At 36.8% G+C, this 19,713-nt stretch overlaps 2 protein-coding genes across 3 annotated transcripts; one reads left to right on the top strand and one right to left on the bottom strand.

Moving 5' to 3' along the window:
- Positions 1 to 1,116: 1,116 nt before the first annotated feature.
- On the top strand, positions 1,117 to 8,157 carry LOC103028048 (vitelline membrane outer layer protein 1 homolog). Its single transcript, XM_022675890.2, has 5 exons — positions 1,117 to 1,285; positions 2,759 to 2,880; positions 4,322 to 4,435; positions 6,269 to 6,450; positions 6,557 to 8,157. The coding sequence occupies exons 1-4, from the start codon at positions 1,121 to 1,123 to the stop codon at positions 6,447 to 6,449; spliced, it is 582 nt and encodes a 193-aa protein (XP_022531611.2). The 5' UTR covers positions 1,117 to 1,120; the 3' UTR covers position 6,450; positions 6,557 to 8,157.
- Positions 8,158 to 13,625: 5,468 nt separating this feature from the next.
- Positions 13,626 to 19,022, bottom strand: LOC103027109 (interferon-inducible GTPase 5). 2 transcript variants are annotated; one of them, XM_022676320.2, is made up of 2 exons: positions 18,540 to 19,022; positions 13,626 to 16,183 (listed from the first exon to the last, which is right to left on the bottom strand). In XM_022676320.2, exon 2 carries the CDS (start codon positions 16,096 to 16,098, stop codon positions 14,947 to 14,949), a length of 1,152 nt encoding a protein of 383 aa, XP_022532041.2. In that variant the 5' UTR covers positions 16,099 to 16,183; positions 18,540 to 19,022; the 3' UTR covers positions 13,626 to 14,946. The 2 variants fall into 2 exon arrangements, with proteins under 2 accessions (XP_022532041.2, XP_007231067.3); XM_007231005.4 differs by having other exon boundaries at positions 18,555 to 19,021.
- Positions 19,023 to 19,713: the final 691 nt, after the last annotated feature.

The raw sequence follows: 19,713 nt of genomic DNA, 5'->3' as shown, positions 1-19,713 counted from the left end.
ATTTCTTTTGCTGGTGGTTTAGACATTAATGGCTGTATATTGAGTTATTTTGAGGGAAGAATAAATTTACACTGTTATATAAGCTGCACACAGACTACTTTTCATTGTGTCAAAGTGTCATTTTGTCAGTGTTGTCCCATGAAAAGATATTAAATACATTTATATATCTGCAGAAATGTGAGGGGTGTACTCACTTCATGTTTACCATGTAACAAAGTAATTAAGTAACCAAGTAAGTTACTACATATCCAAGTAAAACATAACACATATAGTAGGGACATTAGTGTTTGGTAAATTCTAGAGTCTGCCTTTGACTCAATTGGTGTTTGGTGAACTTCTTGATGTGTTGTCTCCTTAGGATGCAATCTTCATGGCCTGTTTCTGACATCTCTACTTATTTAAAGGTTGGCATGCTGATTCTTGGAGCAGACACCTACTGTCCACTGTAGCAGGGTCCATGCTTAAAGGCTCAAAACAAGTGTCAATAGAAACTACAAATAAGCTGTTGTATTGGCAGAAAAGATTTAAAATGAACATTTACAGGCTTTCCAATGATTTAAGTTGTATTGCCAAGAAGCATTGATATAACACTGAAATAATCGACCAAACACAAAAATCCTTACTTATTTTTTGTGCTATGTTAATGTAAACAACCAAGTGCAGAAGGTTGTAATGTGGTAAGATTACCAGAGCCCATCACCAAAGTAACATGGAATGTACTTATCTTTTAATTCTGCTGCATGGAGGGTCAGAAGGGCAAAAGAGAGGCCAAAACATTTACAACGGTAGTCAGAGACACTTTTCACACTTGCTATTTTGGTTTCTACCAAACTGAAAAGTCAGAAGGTCTGAACAATACAAGGTATTGTCTGAGCATTAATCTGAAGTAAGTTATCTAAGTAAAATATGCTTGTATCAGTTGTCATGTCAATGTTTGTCCCAATCCAAGAAAACAAAAGGCTAGTCTTTCAAAAAAAGGGGTGGTGTATGTGTAACATCCTTTATGAGCCAAGTCCTGAGTGAATATAAAGCAGCACTGGTTTTAGAAAGCTCCTCATCCTCTTCTAGACTCTCTAAACTGAAAGTGAAGGTTTTCGACGGTCTGTCTGAGGCTACAGCGATGCGTCAGCTCATCTACATCAGTGTTACTCTGCTTTTGGCCTCTGCTAAAGGACAGAGGGCCATTAAATCGATTCTTACGGTTCCTAATGGGGCACGCTGGGGTGACTGGGGTGAGGCAGAAATGTGTCCAACAAACTATTACGCTGCAGGTTTCAGTCTAAAGGTAAGTGTGATTCAGAAATATCTACACTAATATTATTAGACAAAAAAAACACTGATACCGATTAAACTTCTGTTATAATTTATATAAGCTGTGTCTTTCTATACTTAATACTGATCGATTTGTATGAGGACTGTTATCAATGTTATCAATACAGCAAGTTGCCTTTCCAAAGTGTTGTGCAGAATTCTGCCTGCCTGTCAAAATCCAATTCCCTTTGAGAAAAGACACATCATGCAGCAGAATGAGCATAACGGAATTCCCCCGGATTTTTTAAATATCTGTTTATTAATAAGGGTTAATCTACATTTACAGTAGATACAGGAATCAACCACATTATCTGTTGTACCTATACCTGTCCTAGTGAAAATGAAGTATACTTAAGTATACCTAAGTATAATTAAAAGTATGTTCAAAATAAGTAAAGAATGCTAAAAGTGCATTTTCAATTTAATATACTTTATGAAAATACACTTTAAATATACTTTCTCTGTATTTTTTCATATATATATATATATTTTTAGCAATATGCTTTAAATGATACGTCGTGTTGATTGAAAAAATAAATATAGTGCTTAAAGTGCACTATAATGTAGGTATTTTTTTTTTCCCAGTTGCATTAAGGTGTACACAATATGTGTATCAATATGCAAAGAAGTACATTTACATGTTTAAAATACACATACTTAAATGTACTTAAGTACATTACTTAAGCAGAACATGTTCGGAAAAAGCACACAAAAGCACAATTTAATTATTTTATGTTGTGTTAAAATATAGCTTAATTACAACTGAAACATACTTAAGTTAAGCCATAAGTTGTTTCAAAATAGTACATCAGTATGTATTTAAGTCATTTTTTCAATAAAAAAAATGTACTTTTCTTTCTTCATATTTTACATTATAGGATATTTTTAAGGAATATACTAAAATACACTTTTCTTTTACAAGAATAAGCATGCTGCGTGGGGTGAGTGCACGTGAAGGGAGATGAATTTTGCCAAACACGGTTCTTTTTCTTATCCTGTTGTTTAATACGTGAAGATAGCCTGTCTTAACTTCTTGTAATTGGTTTGAAAATTTGAACTGCCCAAAAAGTTTTTTTTTTTTTTTACATTGCAACCGATCCGGACCATGGCTCAGTTTATCCAGACTACATTTTTATCTTTTGGTCCGGACCAATATCTGTGGCAACTTTCTCACCTGCTATTTTGGTTCTGACCAACCTGGAAAGTCAGAAGGTCTGAACCAAACAACATAGATATGAAAGCACCTTAAAGCTTAGAGTAACTGTACAGAACTTCAGTACTGTAGGGAACGAACTCTAAAACACCTGATTTAACTCAAACTCATCAGCTAAATATGTAAGGCTTTTGTTAGTTGAATGTCTTATTGAACAGTGTTCAAGATTGGTCTGATTGGGATCTAGATTTGAGCTTTTATCCATTGTAAAGAGTGATCTGTTGTTTTTTTTAGGTTGAGGGTCCAATTGGGGATGGAGATGACACTGCTCTGAATGGGATTCGCCTTTTCTGCATTAATAAAGGTGCATCAGCACCTAATCCAGACTTTGCTGTGGTCAAATCTGACACAGGGAGGTAAGTGACTTACAAATTCAACTTTTTTGTGGCCTTATTGAACCATAGAAATATACAAAAAATCGTGCAGCCATTTTGCTGGAGATTTCTCATAACCTTATGCCAGGTTCACACTACACAATTTTGGGCCTGTTTTTTAGTCGCCAACAGTTTTTTGTTGATCGCCGACAAAAACTCTGCTCAGAGGCGAATCTGGGATCACTCGATGCTCGCGCTGTTGCGTAGTGTGAACTACTGAAAGACGCTCGCAGAGCCGTCGCCAGCTGATCGCCGACGTGTCTCAGACGCCCGGCAAATATTCAACATGTTTAATATCTGATTCAGTCGACGACTAGAAGTCAGGAGCAGCGGCTACATACAGCCAATGAGATTGCAGAAAGAGAACCATGAGTCCAAAACACACCAGAGCTGTTTATGGAGAGTCTGACCACCTTACCATTCCCCCTGTTATATCAGTAAATCTAGTAAACTCTAGAGGGAGCCTGTGAGTGAGTCCTCTATGAATAGGGGTGAATGAAGCTAAAGGCTAAAAACTTTAAATTAAAAATATTTATAAACTAGTGGTTCTGAGTCTTTCTTTATTTTTAGAAAGTAAAATAATGTATTTTACTAAAAGAAACTAAGAAAACTTGTCTGTATATTTCAGTTTATCTAAAGAAAACAGGTTTTACACTGTAAAGCACTAGCATTACTGCTACTGTAAGCTGATTGGTTGGTGAGCTGATCGGGCAGATACAGGTAGAGCATGTTTAAAAGGCGTATAACTGGAGTTCGAAAGGAAAAAAAGTATATCTGCGGTACAAAAACATTTGACATAGTTCTGTGTTGAGGACATAAGTACATATTTCAATATAAAACTGATCAGACATTTATAAACTCAGATTTTACTCAGTTGCTCCATACGAACCCGTTCATGTTGGACTGACTTCAAGTGCGTATTCTCCTCTATAGAGATTCTCTGGCATGGCATCGCTAGTTTTCGTGTGCGTTCGTGTAGTTCTGGTGTGTTCTCGTGACGAAACGTGTTTCTGGAGAGCAGCCAGGTGAGTCGCCATTTCCCACAGTGAGAAATCGTGTAACTTGTGACCCCGTGTCTCTGATCAGTCATTTAGTGTCTCAACAACTGAAGGACTCAGGATTACGACTGAAGACTCAAAAAGCTGTGTAGTGTGAACCTAGCATTAGTTTAGGAATGCTTCTCTGAAAAATCTCTGAGAGCCACGCAGCCCTTATACTTCACCCTACCTCTCTATCCCAACATGAATTAGACTAAGTGGTAGGGGTAAGATGAGACTGGGCTTTGATTATAAGCAGATTATAGATTATAAGAGTCCTAATTTAAAAATGAACCAGGCCTGGGATAGCTCTTTTAGAGTTGGCATCTCTGTTATCTTAGTTTGGGTGAGCAGTGTCACTCTCTGTGTTTGTTCTCTTTAACCAGCTGGGGGACATGGACGGACCCTAAATGGTGCAAGGCTGGGAGGCTGATGAGCTTCCAGTTGTTTGTAGAACCTCCTCAAGGAAATGGTGATGACACCGCTGCCAACAACATAATGTAAAGAACCTGTTTTTATAATCCTAAATGTTGATGACTATTTAAAACCACATTTAAAGCCTCTGGGAAAACATTTGTATAGTATTATATAGTATTATAGGGTTTTGAGTGAAGTGTTTAGTAACATTTTTAATAGAAAACACAAGGTATAAATATGATAAAGCAAAAAAAAACCTCTCTCAGACTTTTCTGAAAGCGGTATGGGTGTGATCTTAATATTGTAATAAATGTGCACGGCTGACATCCCTCTTTTATCTATCATTTGTAACACTGAATTACACTAACTTCACAGGTAGAGTGGGGAATTAGGAAGCTCCGAACCTGGAGGCTGCGTGGTCTGTAGTTAGCCATTAGCATTAGCACTCAGGACACAGGACTCAGGAGTTGGCTACATGAGGCTAGTTTATTTACTATGTGGACCCTACATGCCAGGTCACACGGCTGCTACTCATTCCATTCATACATAAAAGGAAAAGTAAAGCATTAAACCTCTTAACAGTGTTACTGGAGTAATAGAGAGCCTAATAAAATAACACAGTGTAACTGTAATCATTACAATGGCACCACATGTCCCATCTGTAATGCAGTTATAGCTCAAATATAAACGCAAGCTTGAGCCACAATAGCAAATGGTTGACCGAATATGCCCCGCATATCCTTTAACCCCTTAATTTTGGCACATGTTGCTTCTCTGCTGCATTTACAAGTGCATTTAAAAAAATGTATGTCATTAAAAAGTTACTTTATTACAGAAAGTCAGTTCAAAATGTGAAACGCATGTATTATCTAGATTACAAGTGTATTTCTTTTATTGATGATTACGGCCAATGAAAACCCAAAAATCAGTATCTCAGAAACTTGTATGGGCATTGTGCCAAGTCCTGCTGGAAAATGAAATCTGCATCTCTATAAAGGTTGTCAGAAGAGGGAAGCATGAAGTGCTGTAAGATGTTCTGGTAGATACTGCACTGACATTAGATGTAATAAATCATCACTGATCATCAGTAAATTTTACATTTCATTTGTAAATAAAGGAGCAGAGTCTGGAGGAGTGGAGAGACACACAGTCCAAACTGCTTGAGGTCTAGTGTGAAGTTTCCACAATCAGTGATGGTTTGAGCAATAGCAACAGATGCTTATTAGACTTTGGGAGGACGTTCATAAGACGTACAGGGGTTGGACAATGAAACTGAAACACTTGTCATTTTAGTGTGGGAGGTTTCATGGCTAAATTGGAGCAGCCTGGTGGCCAATCTTTATTAATTGCATTTTGCACCAGTAAGAGCAGAGTGTGAAGGTTCAATTAGCAGGGTAAGAGCACAGTTCTGCTCAAAATGTTGCAATGCACACAACATTATGGGTGACATACCAGAGTTCAAAAGAGGACAAATTGCTGGTGCACGTCTTGCTGCCGCATCTGTGACCGAGACAGCAAGTCTTTGTGATGTATCAAGAGCCACGGTCTCCAGGGTAATGTCAGCATACCACCAAGAAGGACGAACCACATCCAACAGGATTGGATGTGGACGCAAGAGGAAGCTGTCTGAAAGGGATGTTCGGGTGCTAACCCAGATTGTATCCAAAAAACATAAAACCACGGCTGCCCAAATCACGGCAGAACTGTCCATCGGGACAATAAATTATTGTGGTCCAAAACCAGGTGTTTCAGTTTCATTGTCCAACCCCTGTACATATAAATTTACAGCAAGTTAACCTGATTAAAAGAAAGAAAACTAAGACTCTGATTTAGGTTTTTAACAGTTCACAGCTTTAACAGTTCACTGACTTCATAGACATAACCTGATTAATATCGGTGTATTGAATCATCACCAGGTTCCTGTGCAGTGGAGGTGACGAGGTCGTTGGCAGCGGCTTGGCCTGGGGCTCCTGGGGCGGCTGGAGTAAGTGCTGCACAGGAACAGGAATCTGTGGCATCCAGACAAAAGTTGAGAGACCCCAGGGCTCAGGAGACGATACTGCTCTGAACGATGTCCGTTTCCTCTGCTGTGATTAAGGTATACATTTTATTAGCTGATTAAATTAATATAAATTATATTTTAAGATACAGAATGCTTTTGCAGCCTCTTATATATCTTAATGATAATTTATTCACACCAACAGATGCTGATTAGTACTGATCCACACAAAATGCAAAAGAAGAGAAGAGATAGAAGAGAATCATCTGTTTCTATCTCTTTGTCTCTCTCTCTATTTTTCTATTTCTCTTTAAATGATTAGTGGAAGTTATTTTCTTTTTCTTTTTGAATTCTAGTTAATCAGTTAATATGCATCACTAGCTACATCTCCATTCAACAGATCAAACAGAATTTCTTAGCACATAAAAATGCTTTTTTACACAGAAATGTTTTGTAATATTTAAAAGAAAACGTGTTCTGTTCAACTTTAGTTGAATATTTGATCAATAGAATGTTTTATAAGCCTGGATTAGAAATCTTTATTTTGTGCCTCTAACACCAAACACAGTTAGCGCTTTACACTGTATAGTAGCTACTTAAGTGTATTCCACTCTGTTCACTTTTTTGTACCTGGTAAGTGGTTAGTGTTTTAAACCTGACTAATTAATTAAATTAATTAGTCAGTTCAATTCAATTCAACAAAATACTATAAAAAAATGATTACAAATAATACATCATTAATATAATTGCATTTACCACTCAAAATCACTCTGGAACAGGAATATCCACCATTTTAACTATGGGTGTTGTCACACCAGCACTATTTAATCCATAATTATAATAATGGGCTCTGGTTTAATGGTTTGTTTTCACGCTTGATGCAGTTCATTTCGGCAGGTGTGAACAACAGTAATCACACTGGGGTGCAGACCAGAGAGGAGGTGGTCTTAAACTAGTCCCAAGCAAACTCTAAAGGTGTTTATTTGATACGACCCATGACTGTTCAGGTGCAGTTTAGCCTGATTATTACTAAAATAATTGCGAATATTGCAAATATAGACTTATGCCATCACTGCTGCTGCTCCATGTTAAATTGCTACTTTGAAACACAGGACCTTCTTCCTGTATTTATTTTCAAGCTATTACCGCGGAAAGCCCTGATCACTAAGTGGAGAGAATGCGCTCTTTCGGTTTTCCTTGTGTGAAACCAAATCATACCAAACCATGACACACTTCCAGGAGCTGTGCAACATCAACTCTGTATAGTATGAAGTTCATCTTGGAGACAATTGTTTTTCACACAAAGGTTTACATACAGAAAATCTTGCTGAACAGCTTTGACAGTTTTGGCCTCCGTATGCAAATACTACCTGGCTAGTGACCCCAGACAATTTGAGTTTGAGACCCCTGCACTAGACGATCAATTTCCAACAAGATTACAAAATGTTTCTGACAAGCAAAAAAGAAAACAACAACCAAAAATATTATAAATATATATACATCTAAAAGATGTTCTAAAATAATAACATCTGTCACACATGATCTCCTATAGAGCTCCCATATACACTTTGTAATTATTAGGAGAACAAAAGTACGTCAAACTATCAACATCCCACAGGTCAGGCCTTGGTCCCATAGGATTAAATGCATTTTCATTTTGTTTTGCATTAAAGGTTGATGGAAATGTAGCTACTGACTGCTTCTTGCAGATTACAACTATACAGGGTGTTTAAAGGTAATCCATTCTTTCAGTTTCCTGCATCGTTATTTTTATCATGTTTTTCTTGATCATAACATTATCATATGAGCATGAGAAATGGGAATAAATGAAAATTTGCTCCTCCAATCTGTTTCTTTGTTATTTCAATGGGTTTGAAAACATTAGTTGTGTTGTAAAGACATAGAGTTGGTAGACAGTAAACAGCCATATTTGAGTAATGTTTTAACTAGGGATGCAACGGTTCTCTATATTTTATCGAACCAGCAGTTCGGTTCGGCCTGTTCGGTTCGATACACCTGGATGGGCCGCGGTAACGAACGCTCTGGTACTGAATGGCCAGGGGGAGGGGCTGCTGAATGTGTGCTGTTTTTGGGGGATGGTGCGGTTGGTGGTTGCCGTGAGTGCTCCTCCTTCTCCACACCACCCTAAACTGTCTGTTTTCGGCGGTTTGAATGAGCGAAATCTGTTCAGAATGATATTAATGAACACTACAACACTGAAGGAGCGCAGACCTACTATTTAATACAAATGTTTAGAAAAAATAAACACAGGGCAGCACGTCAAACCCGGACAAGTGGAGAAGCTCGCCCACGCCCAGAGCTGCCTGATTATAACATTCTAACTGGTGATTTTTTTTAAACAGTTTGATTTGTTACTTAAGATTATAATAGTTTTGAATGTTTCATTATAGTTTAATTTTATTTAGTTTTGACCAAAATGATCAACTATGAGTGAGCAAAAGACAGAGAGAGAGAGAGAGAGAGATTTATCAGTTTATCCTCCGCGTGGGGTGTTTTGGTGTATGAGCTACTCACAACAGGTGCTGTATCTCCTGTTTCAGTGTGCTTTTATCTCCCTCGCGCTCATATTCTAATCCCATTCTGCAGCTTCCTCAGGGTTTTCTGTCATTATTTTGCGGCTAGTGCGAGCGTTATAAATAACAACTAACGCCATGGATTAGCTGCCGCTGTTGTGCCGAATTTGACTCCCCGCAGAATCTGACTCCGTTTCGTAAGCAAATTTGGCACAACACTGCCCGCTGTAAAACTGCTGCAGTGGAAACAGCGCTTATACATAAATTAACAAACACAAAAACAAAGTGTATTATATCAGTCATTTCAGTTTGTTTTTGTTAGTTTTATAACTCTTAATACAGTTCCAGTTAGTTACCTTTTTTCTTTTAATTATCGTTTTTATTAGTTTCAGTTAACGAAAATGTTTTCTTACTTTCAGTTTTCATTATTTTGTTAGTTTTCGTTAATGATTATAATTGGCTACTTGGTTATATTCTGATTATCACGCCAGAGCTTGTCACCTGACCTATGTCATGTCCTGGAGCCGGGTCGGGACGAGTACAGGCAGAGAATCTAAGCTTTAATATTAATATATCGAAACCGTACCGATACCATGGCGCAAGAACCGAACCGAGGCCACACTGTACCATTGCATACCTAGTTCTAATCCATATTATGACAAAAACTAAGGAAAGAAAAAATACTTAAAGAAATGAAGGTCAGTCAATCTGAAAATCAAAACAATTCAAGAATTTAAAAAAGTATCCTCAAGTGCGCTTAAAAAGACCATCAAGAACTTTATGATAGAACTGGCTTTTGTCAGAACTGCCTCAAGAAAGGAAGATCAATAGTTACCTCTTTTGCACAGAATAAGTGCATCAGAGTTACCAGCCTCAGAAACCACATGTTAACAGCTCCCCAGATACAGTAAGAACCACCTTAATACTTTGATTGGCACATACTTTCAGAAAGGTTTATCTCTGCTATGAGCAGGAGTTTAAAATTCCACAATAAACACAAATAAAAGGATGACCATATATTTGCTGACTGTTTGCAGCAGATGTGATTGGCTAGGCAGTGTTGGGGGAGCTAAAAATGAGTGTTGTGATTTGCTCAGTTTATTAAACGAATCAGCTGTCCTATTATCCCAATTACTGCTGCTTCTCTCTATTCCTGCTCCTCCTGCTACTCTCCTCTCCCTTTTGGGATAGGAGAGGGGGAGTAAAAAAGGAGGAGGAGCAGAGAAGGAGTAGCAAAAGTTTCTGGATGCAGCTTCTCTCTCTCTCTCTCTCTCTCTCTCTCTCTCTCTCTCTATATATATATATATATATATATATATATATATATATATATATATATATATATATATATATATATATATATATATATGGCTCTGAACAACTCAGACTCTCCAGAGAAGCACCAGGAAGTACAACTAGGTAGAGCAGAAGGGACAAAATAAAAGCTTTCTTCCTATCATATGTGGTCGCTAATGTGCATTGAATATATTTCAGGCCTAATTGCGATTATCAGTAAAATAAGAATATTACTTCAATATCTGCAGAGTTTAAATACAAGCATGGTAATTCCTTAATAAAATACAACAATACAGACATGAAGTCATCAGGCCTAAAAGTCCCTGCAGGTTCCTATTTATTTCCGCTTTATTGGGTGTATTAGCCTATTGTAGTATATTACTGCAGACTGCTCTTCCCTAACAGGATTGGATAGTTGATTATATCAAATTGTATTTGATCACATGCTTTTTATTACAGCTAGAGGAATCTGTAAGGAGTGCTGTGGTCTTCCAGCCACTAGAGGGAGGCCAAGCTCTACCACTCTTCCACAGGAATCTGTCTTTCTTTGTTTGTTTAAAAGAAAAGAGATAGCTAGCCTTTGTTTTTCTTCGTCTTTGTTCACAGTTTCCCATCTCTTTTCTATCTATACTGTGGCAGTACCACAGCCATTTTGTTTCTCCTCAAATAAATTCCACAGGACAACTCCTGCCCCAGTCACCAAAAGCAAAAACTTTGGGGGTGGAGGGGGGAGACTTAAACCAACATTTGTGAATTTACAGTTAATCACAAATATTTCCTGTACTTCTTTTTATTATTAGTTTAATCCAACTAAAGGTCACTTTCACAACCTAAACATGTTACTCCACATTACATTTACTATTTTCAGAAAAAGAATTGTGTACAATGTCCAAATTATATACATATATCACAAAGCTGATACCTAAATACCTAATATTCAAAATAATATATACAGAATATTGGTTATTATTATTATTATTATTATTATTATTATTATTATTATTATTATTATTATTATGTATTGGCCTGCCAGTTCTGTTTCATACTTACATTTAATTAAAAAAAACACAGTTGCATTGTTTTTTTTCCCCCTTGGTGGCATAATGCTGACATGAAATGATACAAATGAAATGAAATTATGAAATAAAATGAAATGTTAGACTGTAAGGCTGTGTCCCAAACAGCACACTCTGGAACATAATGCACTACTGAAAGCACTTCTTATGATGATGGTGTCCTCTAATAAAAAGGAATATAACTTTACGTTTCATAGAGATTTTTGGCAGCAGTTAATATAAACATTAGATAACCCAAACCTTCCTAGTTATTGCTCTCATCACTGACCTCACATATAAAGCTGCTGTGAATTCCCCGATGCCCAATGAGGCGAAAGCTGGAGTCAGTGAAGCTGGTAGCAGTTGATAACAACAAACACATCATGTGAATTGCAATAGTTGCCAAATGCACTTTCAAAATAAAAGTTTATTTTAAACAAATTTCTGCTTTCTCTGCGGTATAATTTTTTGGGGGAACAAATTTACCTATTTCTTAAAGGTCCTACACCAATGCCAGTGACTACACATTTTATAATTTTGAGGAAATATAGAATGATCATGAAGGACCCCTTCCACAGAAGCAGCTGCCTGTTCTCACAGCTTCCAAGTAGGGCTGTGCGATACTGCAAAGTTTGGTATCAATCCAATACCAAGTAAATCCAGTATTGCAGATACAGATACCAATACTAATACTTTTTACTACTACCATCTACTTTTGTGTAGGGGACAGCAATGTATCTTAATTTATTAAGTGAATGCATCAGCAATATGCAAATTTTAAAGAAAACTTGAATTTTCATGATTATTATAATCATGATTTCATTATTTCCTCCTTTGTGTTCATTATGATAATAAAACACGGGACAAAGTAAACAAAAATACTTTTATCAAGTTACTTAAACTTAAAGCTTAAATTTCTCTTGGGGTGGTAATCTGCATTTGCAATTAACAAACTAAATCTTTTTTTTTTCCTAATGTTCCTTTGACAGTTAACATAAAAGTTTTAGTAAGCCATATTCATATTTTAGGTTTGAGGCATAGCATCTCTTTGTAGGGTAGCATATCTATTTTTAAGTTTCCGGTAAAATAATTCATTTTTAATTGAGCATGAGTGAAGTGTGAGAAGAGCTGTGTTGTACGGCCAGTCGGTCACTGTGTAAATGCCTGGAGATTTACCAAAGAGAAACTGAAACTTAACATTCAATCTAATCACACAAGTATCGATCAATACCAAAAACTAACCTTAGTATCGATATTTTGAATCAATCTGCCTACCCATACTGCCCAGTGGAGGGAGACTCGCTTCTTCCCCTGGGCGACCAGGCTGTTGAACAGCCAGCAGATCAGTGTTGTGCCCAACCCACCCCACTGCCATCTTATACAAACCCCTGCACCCTGCAATTTACTTTACTTTACATTGCATTGCATCTATCTGACTTTCCCGTAACTATCCCATAATACAGCACTCTTTACCCTGTACTTCCCACACAACTCTTTCTGTACCTGCACTTTACTTATAGTTACTGCTACTGTATTGCTACTCTCTCCGGTCTTTCTCTGCACTTCCACATACAAACTCAGATATCAGCACATGTATATAGCATTGTATACTTTTATATCCTGTCATATTAACGTATATCTACAATGCAATATACCATGTCTTTAGTGTAATTATTGTGTGTTGTTATTGTGTATACTGTGTAATTTAACTGCATATTTCTATTTTATTTTATTATTCTACTTGTTGTAAATTTTGTTCTTTCCATGCTAGTGGGAACCTGCACACAAGTTTTTCACTCGTCTGTACACCTGTTGTGATGTAACAAAAAAAATCTTGAATCTTGAATTTACACTACTCTTTGCTTCTGTGTTGTCGAGTTTATTGCACTTATATTGTTAATGTTGTAACTCTGTCTGCACTTGAGTCCATCCTAGTTGATGTTTCAATTAGGTAGTTAAAATGAAAGTAGCAACAATCCAAAGGGAATTCTCATCTTCTATTAGGATTGCTGCCTCATTACAGAATCCTTAAGAACCAACTGTGCTACTAATAACATTTGATGACCAAATACCTGTTACTATGAGATTTTAATATCTGTGGTTCAGAATCTTCCCAAAAGTATTCTCTTTCTCTCTCTCTCTCTCTCTCTCTCTCTCTCTCTCTCTCTCTCTCTCTCTCTCTCTCTCTCTCTCTCTCTTTCTACATTTTTACTGATTGTTTAATGCCTTGTTAAAAAGTGGCATGTACAGTAAGTTTCACTGAAAAGTAAGTAAAGGGCAAAGTGCATATTACTTTAATTCAAATGTTCCAGTCAGACAAAGTCAGATGACTTGATGTTTGTGTTTCCCTGCATTTACATAACGGTTACTGATTAACTCCTATGCGCTCTGGAGGACAATCAGACCTTTATTATGCATTTCTTATTTACAACATTGTAGATATTTCTACATTTTACATATAATCAGTAGGGGTTTAGGGAGGAGTCAGGTGCCAGAGAGGGTGCAGAACAGAACAGAAAAGACATAAATGTACACACACACACACACACACACACAAACACACACATATATCTCTGATTGTCTTATTAAAAGTTATATGTAAACATTTTTATCCTATAAATTACTGACAACATTTATACCAAACTCCAAATAAAAATATTGTCATGTAGCGCATTTATTTGCAGAAAATGAGAAATTGTCAAAATAAGGAAAAAGATGCAGTGCTTTCAGACCTCAAATAATGCAAAGGAATCAATTCATATTCATTTAGACACAACAAACTATGTACAAAAATCAATATTTGGTGGAATTACCCTGATTTTTAATCACAGCTTTCATTTGTCTTCTCATGCTCCCCAACAGTCTTTCACACTGCTTTTGGGTGACCTTATACCAGTCCTGGTGCAAAAATTCAAGCATCCATCCATCCATCCATTATTTTTTTGATTACATTCCAGAGGTTTTCAAAGGGGTTCAGATCTGGAGATCCACTGTGGTCCTTCATCCACACTTTGATTGACCTAGCTGTGTCCTCAGAGTTGGGGAACATTACATTGCCAGAGCAGAAGGAATCAAGTTCTGATTACCTTGTATGTTGCTTGATTCATGCATCCTTCACACAGACAAATCTGCACCGATTCTCCATCCAATTTAACAGTTGGTGCAAGACACTGTGGCTTGTATGCTTTTTTTATGAGGTGTTGGGCAAAGCTGAAAATTTGACTCATTAGAGAAGATGATTTTACTCTAGTCCTCCAGTGAGGTCCAATCTTTGTGGTCTTTCGTAAACTCCAGAATGGCTCTTTTTTGCTTCTCACTAATGAAATTATTTTTTGTTTAGTTTTACATAAATTGAATGCTGTTGTAGGATCCTGTTTCTTTCCTTGCACTTCACCTCAGCTGCCATTTGCCATTCTTTTTGTAGGTCACTTGATACAGCTGCTGACTGACAGTCTAATAAGTTAATGGTAAATCCGCAGTCCTGAACTCAATTGAAAACCCCCGGAATGTAATCAAGAGGAAGATGGATGGTCACAAGCCATCAAAGGCCCTATGTGCAGTGTAAAACACAGCTGAGGCCCATGTTTAACCCTTTCTTGTCATTGCCTACATTTACAACCTTATACTCAAATAGTGGCGTCTTTGATACAGGGACACAAACTTGACACTCCACGAAGGAAAGTGTCCTTGTAATCCGTACTGCATTCTCCTCACTGTAATCCAGCCTCTCTCAGCACAGCTCGAGTCGTGTCTGCCAGCTCTTTCAGTCCCTTTTGTAGAAGGTAATATGTGAAACCAAAAGACATCAGTGATGCTGCTGCACTGCCTACACCAGGCACTAAACTACACAGATACTCCACCACTGATTGTCCAGCTAAAGCAGACATCTGCAGTCTCATGGCTGAATCTGAAGCCAGACCCAGAACAAGAGGTGACTTTATCAGAGATTTCAGATGGGGTTTGTTTACTCGCTCTGCGAGTCGATCAAGTGATTTATCATCAAGACCGAAGGAGTGGTAGCAGCTCGTGAAGAAAGTCACTAAAATACTGGCATCACATGCCAGTGATAGACCGGGTACTGGGACCACCGCGATCCCACCAGAGAGAAAGGCTGCAGCCCAGGCTGCTTTCTCAAACATTTTCACTTTTTTCTCCAGGATCGCCAGAGAGCTGACCGGTACAGACTGTAGTAGAGCCTTCTGTTTCTGTTCTGGAAGATCTGACATCAGTGTGAAGACCAGTGCCTCAAAATCATATTCAGACAGATTCTTGGAGGATATGAGGAAAACTCTGGCATTTTGAATTTCTTTGAGATTCTCCTCACAGTATCTTCTGATTTTTGAAAGTGTTTCTTCTCTGTTGAAGTTTCTTCTTCCTTCTTCTGCTCGGATGTCGTTGTCGATCTTTGATCTGATGAAGTAAAACAGCTTTTTTCTTTTCTGGATCTCTTTAGCCAGCATTTTATCATTCTCTCTGAATCTCTCTGATGAGATGATGATGAAGAAATCATAATTGTCAATCTTCACATCTTTAAGGTATGTTTTTGCCTTAAAATTTGCACTTCCAATTCCTGGCAGGTCCCAAAGTACCACTCTTGGCATTGTGGGATGTTTGTAAGGAGTTGGTTCTTTAGTGGTTTCAGTAACTCCAGTTTCAGCAGCACCTTCATCATCATCACTCAGACCTCTGATCGCATTGATAAAAGTTGACTTTCCTGATCCTGTTTCTCCAGTTACAGCGATGTTAAGTGAGATATTGAACAGTTCATTTGTTTGCTCCTGTGCCCTTGCAGTTGCTCTTTCTAAAGTGGATTCTCCAGATGCCAGAATCGCTTCATTTATGTCTGCATTTTGACTGGCCATTGTGTCAGAATGAAAAAATAAGAAAATGCCCTAAGGTTTAACTAACGTTGTTCCTCGTAGCACACACACTTCTTGCAAGTGTGACCTGTAGAAAAAACAAATAAGATGCTATAATTATTTAATTACATCACTATTTGTATCATAATGTGATCTAAAGGCCAGCTTTGGCACTGCAAAGAAAATAACCCTTTATATTTTTAATATTTCTGCATATATTTGTCATAACACTCAGATTGTCCAAAAGGTAGATTAAAAAAACAACAAATGAAACAAATACAACAGCGACATTATACTTGGTCATTTTTATGCAAAAGTATGTGCACACTTAAGATCAGCAGATCATTTAAAGATAAAATTAAAGTCAGGTGATTTCACTTTTTGGGATGACAATCAGGTGTGCATGTGAGTGGTCACCCACAAAGATCATGCCAAGAGTAAGAACCCCAGGGTAACTTCTAAGCAACTGAAGGCCTCTGCATGATTGGCCTTTTAATGTTAATGTTCATTAGTCCACCATCAGGAGAACACTGAACAACAATAGGACGCATGTCAGGGTTGCAAGGAGAAAGGCCCATCTCTATAAAAACAACTGAACTGGTCCTTGTCTGCAGTTTGCTAAAGCTGAAGTAGTTTGCTGAAGTTTTAGGTCAAATTTATGAAGAATTATATAAAATTCTATAGGGTTCACAAACTGTTAAGCACCAGAATGTATAATTTGTTCAACATACTCCATCAAATGATTGACATACTGTAACAGTCAAATGTTTGGACACACTCTTTCTAATTATCATATTTTATCTAATGATCATCATATTTCTTTATTATTGTTATTTTAAACATTGTAGATTAATATTGCAAACATACAAATTAAAAAATGCACACAGCATTATGTAATGAACTAAAAGGGTTAAACAAACTCGAATATGGTTTCTATTTTGCCAGCTTTGTCCAATCTTAGCATTTCCAAACCAGCTCAGTTGGGTTTAGGTCAGGTTAATTTGTAGGCCAAACACTTTTTTCACTACTACATATTTCCATATATGTTCCGTAACAGTGTTGATGTCTTCATGATAAATGTACAAAGAATAACATAAAATAATAAAAATACTGAAAAATACATTTGACTGGTACTGTGAACAAGCAAAGCTTGTCACATCATGAAACATCATTGCTTATTACATCAGAGCGTATCCAGCTTCTGTGACTCACAGCTTCTTCACAAAGATACAGTCGCCCACCCACTGCTCTATAGCTGTGTTGATTTTACTTGAGAGGATATGGGAAATCGATTATTGCCTTGAAAGAGTTTAGAAAATATACCTGTTATTTTCAAGATATGTTTACTTAATGTCTACCATTTACATGTATTTAAACATTTTTATTTACTCAATTTAGTTTAGTTGTACTGATTTTACATAGCGTAGTAACATTAAAGTTAAAACTTTATATCACTGTTGGTTCCTGCTGTCATTTATTTGCATATTGGGTGTGTCGTCCCACCACTAACTCACTGTCAGAGTGTAGTCTTGGCAACAAAGGCTAACTTCCCTTAGGTTAACGTAACTTCTGTTTCTTCAGTTAATAAGCTTATGTATGACTTATAACAAACACTATGGCCAAGCAATAAAGCATTATATAAAACATAACTGAATACCCAAAGGAAAATAGAAAAAAAAATATGCAAATAAATGATGCCAGGACCCAACAGAGAAGATGCATAGATTTTCATTAAAAAATATAACTTTATTAAAATTACAGTTTATCATCAAATCATTATGAATTACAACTATATATATTTTACAATATAATAAATCACGAATACATCTGTCTACTTTGTTTACAAAAAGTTGATTTTATAACATTATTTAACTTCTACAATGATTAAGAAACACTGGTAAAAGTGAAATGAAATATATTAACCCTCCTATTATGTTCATTTGTCATGAACAGCAATAGTGTTCGTGGGTCAGTTTGACCCGGTGCATGTTAAATTATCCAAAATATGTCTGCAATCAAAAAAATCCTAACAAACAGTATTAATATTTCATTACTAACTCCATTACAAATTATTCTATCAATATTTAGTGCAATGGTGTTCATTACCTCTGACAGGTAATGATTCAATTAGGATAATTCACTCGTTTTTTTATACATTTTTTAAAAGTCTTTTTTTAATGTTTCACTACTTTATTACTTTTAAAAGGCCAACATATAAAACACAGTAGTTTTAAATAACTTTTTTAATCATTTCGATCCGTAACAGGGGATTAAGCTAAAGCCCTAAAGCCATTGGTTGAAGTGTAGCATTGTTCTTTGATGTAGTGGCTTAAAAGTCAATGGGAAATATTCCCAAACAATAAAAGCAGCTTAAAAAAGCAGAAAAGAAAACATAATCTATGTCTTGGATTAATGCCTGTCCTGGAATCTGAATTTATACATACCATATATTACTTTACCTTGAAAACAAGACTGGCCAGTAGCTTATCCAGCTGTCAGCAGAGCAGTCAAGTGTTTTTCATGTGGGGGCTGTAAAAAAGTTATCAGATAGGTGTGGCTATAAAGCAGGTGTGGACTTTGGAATCTATAAGCAATACCACGTTCAGTGTGTTAACAACTTAGAATGGAGCAGCAGCAGATTCAGCGTTTATTCATAGCTGTGGTAATTAGCGTTATCTGTGTAATATATCAGTTAAACTGCACCCGAACAGCTGTTTTGCTCAAATATGAGGTGTATATTTTGATAGTTGGGTAAGATCGCGACTGGAGAGTTTGTTTGGAACTGGACTAAGACCTTCGTGGGTCTTGGTGTGGTTTGTTTGGGCTACACTGGAATGCAAATTTCTGATTTCACACATGCTAAAAAAACCCAAACCCGACAAACTCAAAACCTAAGACACTTTTCCTTCTTCTTAAGACTTGAGATTTTAAAAATAGATATTTACATTTAAATTAAAGAATCAATGTTAGATTGGCACAATGAAAACTAATTTATTGGTATACAGTGAATAGCCATATTTGACTAATGTTCTAATCAATATTATGGCAATAATATTTTTATAATGTTTATAAAAATACTTTATGAACTTTTTAGTGAATAAATCCACTAGTTTTTTTACTGGTTTGTTTGATGAGGCAGTTCAGTACATAGAGATTAATTGGTCCAGCTTTCATTTTTTAAGGGAAAAGCTGGGTTCAATTTTTTACAATTTTTACACAACCAGGCTCAACAAGATGATGACAATGTAAAATGCAGACTCTGTGCAACATGTTCTGGAAGCACGTACACATTACGATGCAGAATTTGCAGTTTCATATAAAACAGGAGTCCGATCATGGAGGGGCTCAGAATTTCACTGGGGTATGCTGATCGCTCTCTGAGTGTAAATTCTCCTGGCGCTTGTCAATAAACTTGTAAGTGTTTGAACTTCACTTTTGATCTCGAGAGTCTTCATTCTTCGCCATACAACGAACACGCAGGACTGAGGTGGGGTAAAGAGTTCCAGTCCGACACCGACCAACTGAAATTATTCCAAAAGGGCTTGAACAACTCATCCAGAAGTTCATAAAAGAGCTCAGAATAACATTTAAAGAACTGCAGGTCTCACTTGCCTTAAT

Source organism: Astyanax mexicanus, chromosome 17, assembly GCF_023375975.1.
Source record: "Astyanax mexicanus isolate ESR-SI-001 chromosome 17, AstMex3_surface, whole genome shotgun sequence".
Classification (NCBI taxonomy): Eukaryota; Metazoa; Chordata; class Actinopteri; order Characiformes; family Acestrorhamphidae; genus Astyanax; species Astyanax mexicanus.
Note: the sequence above shows the minus strand (reverse complement) of the source record. Positions and strands in the feature narration are given on the sequence as shown.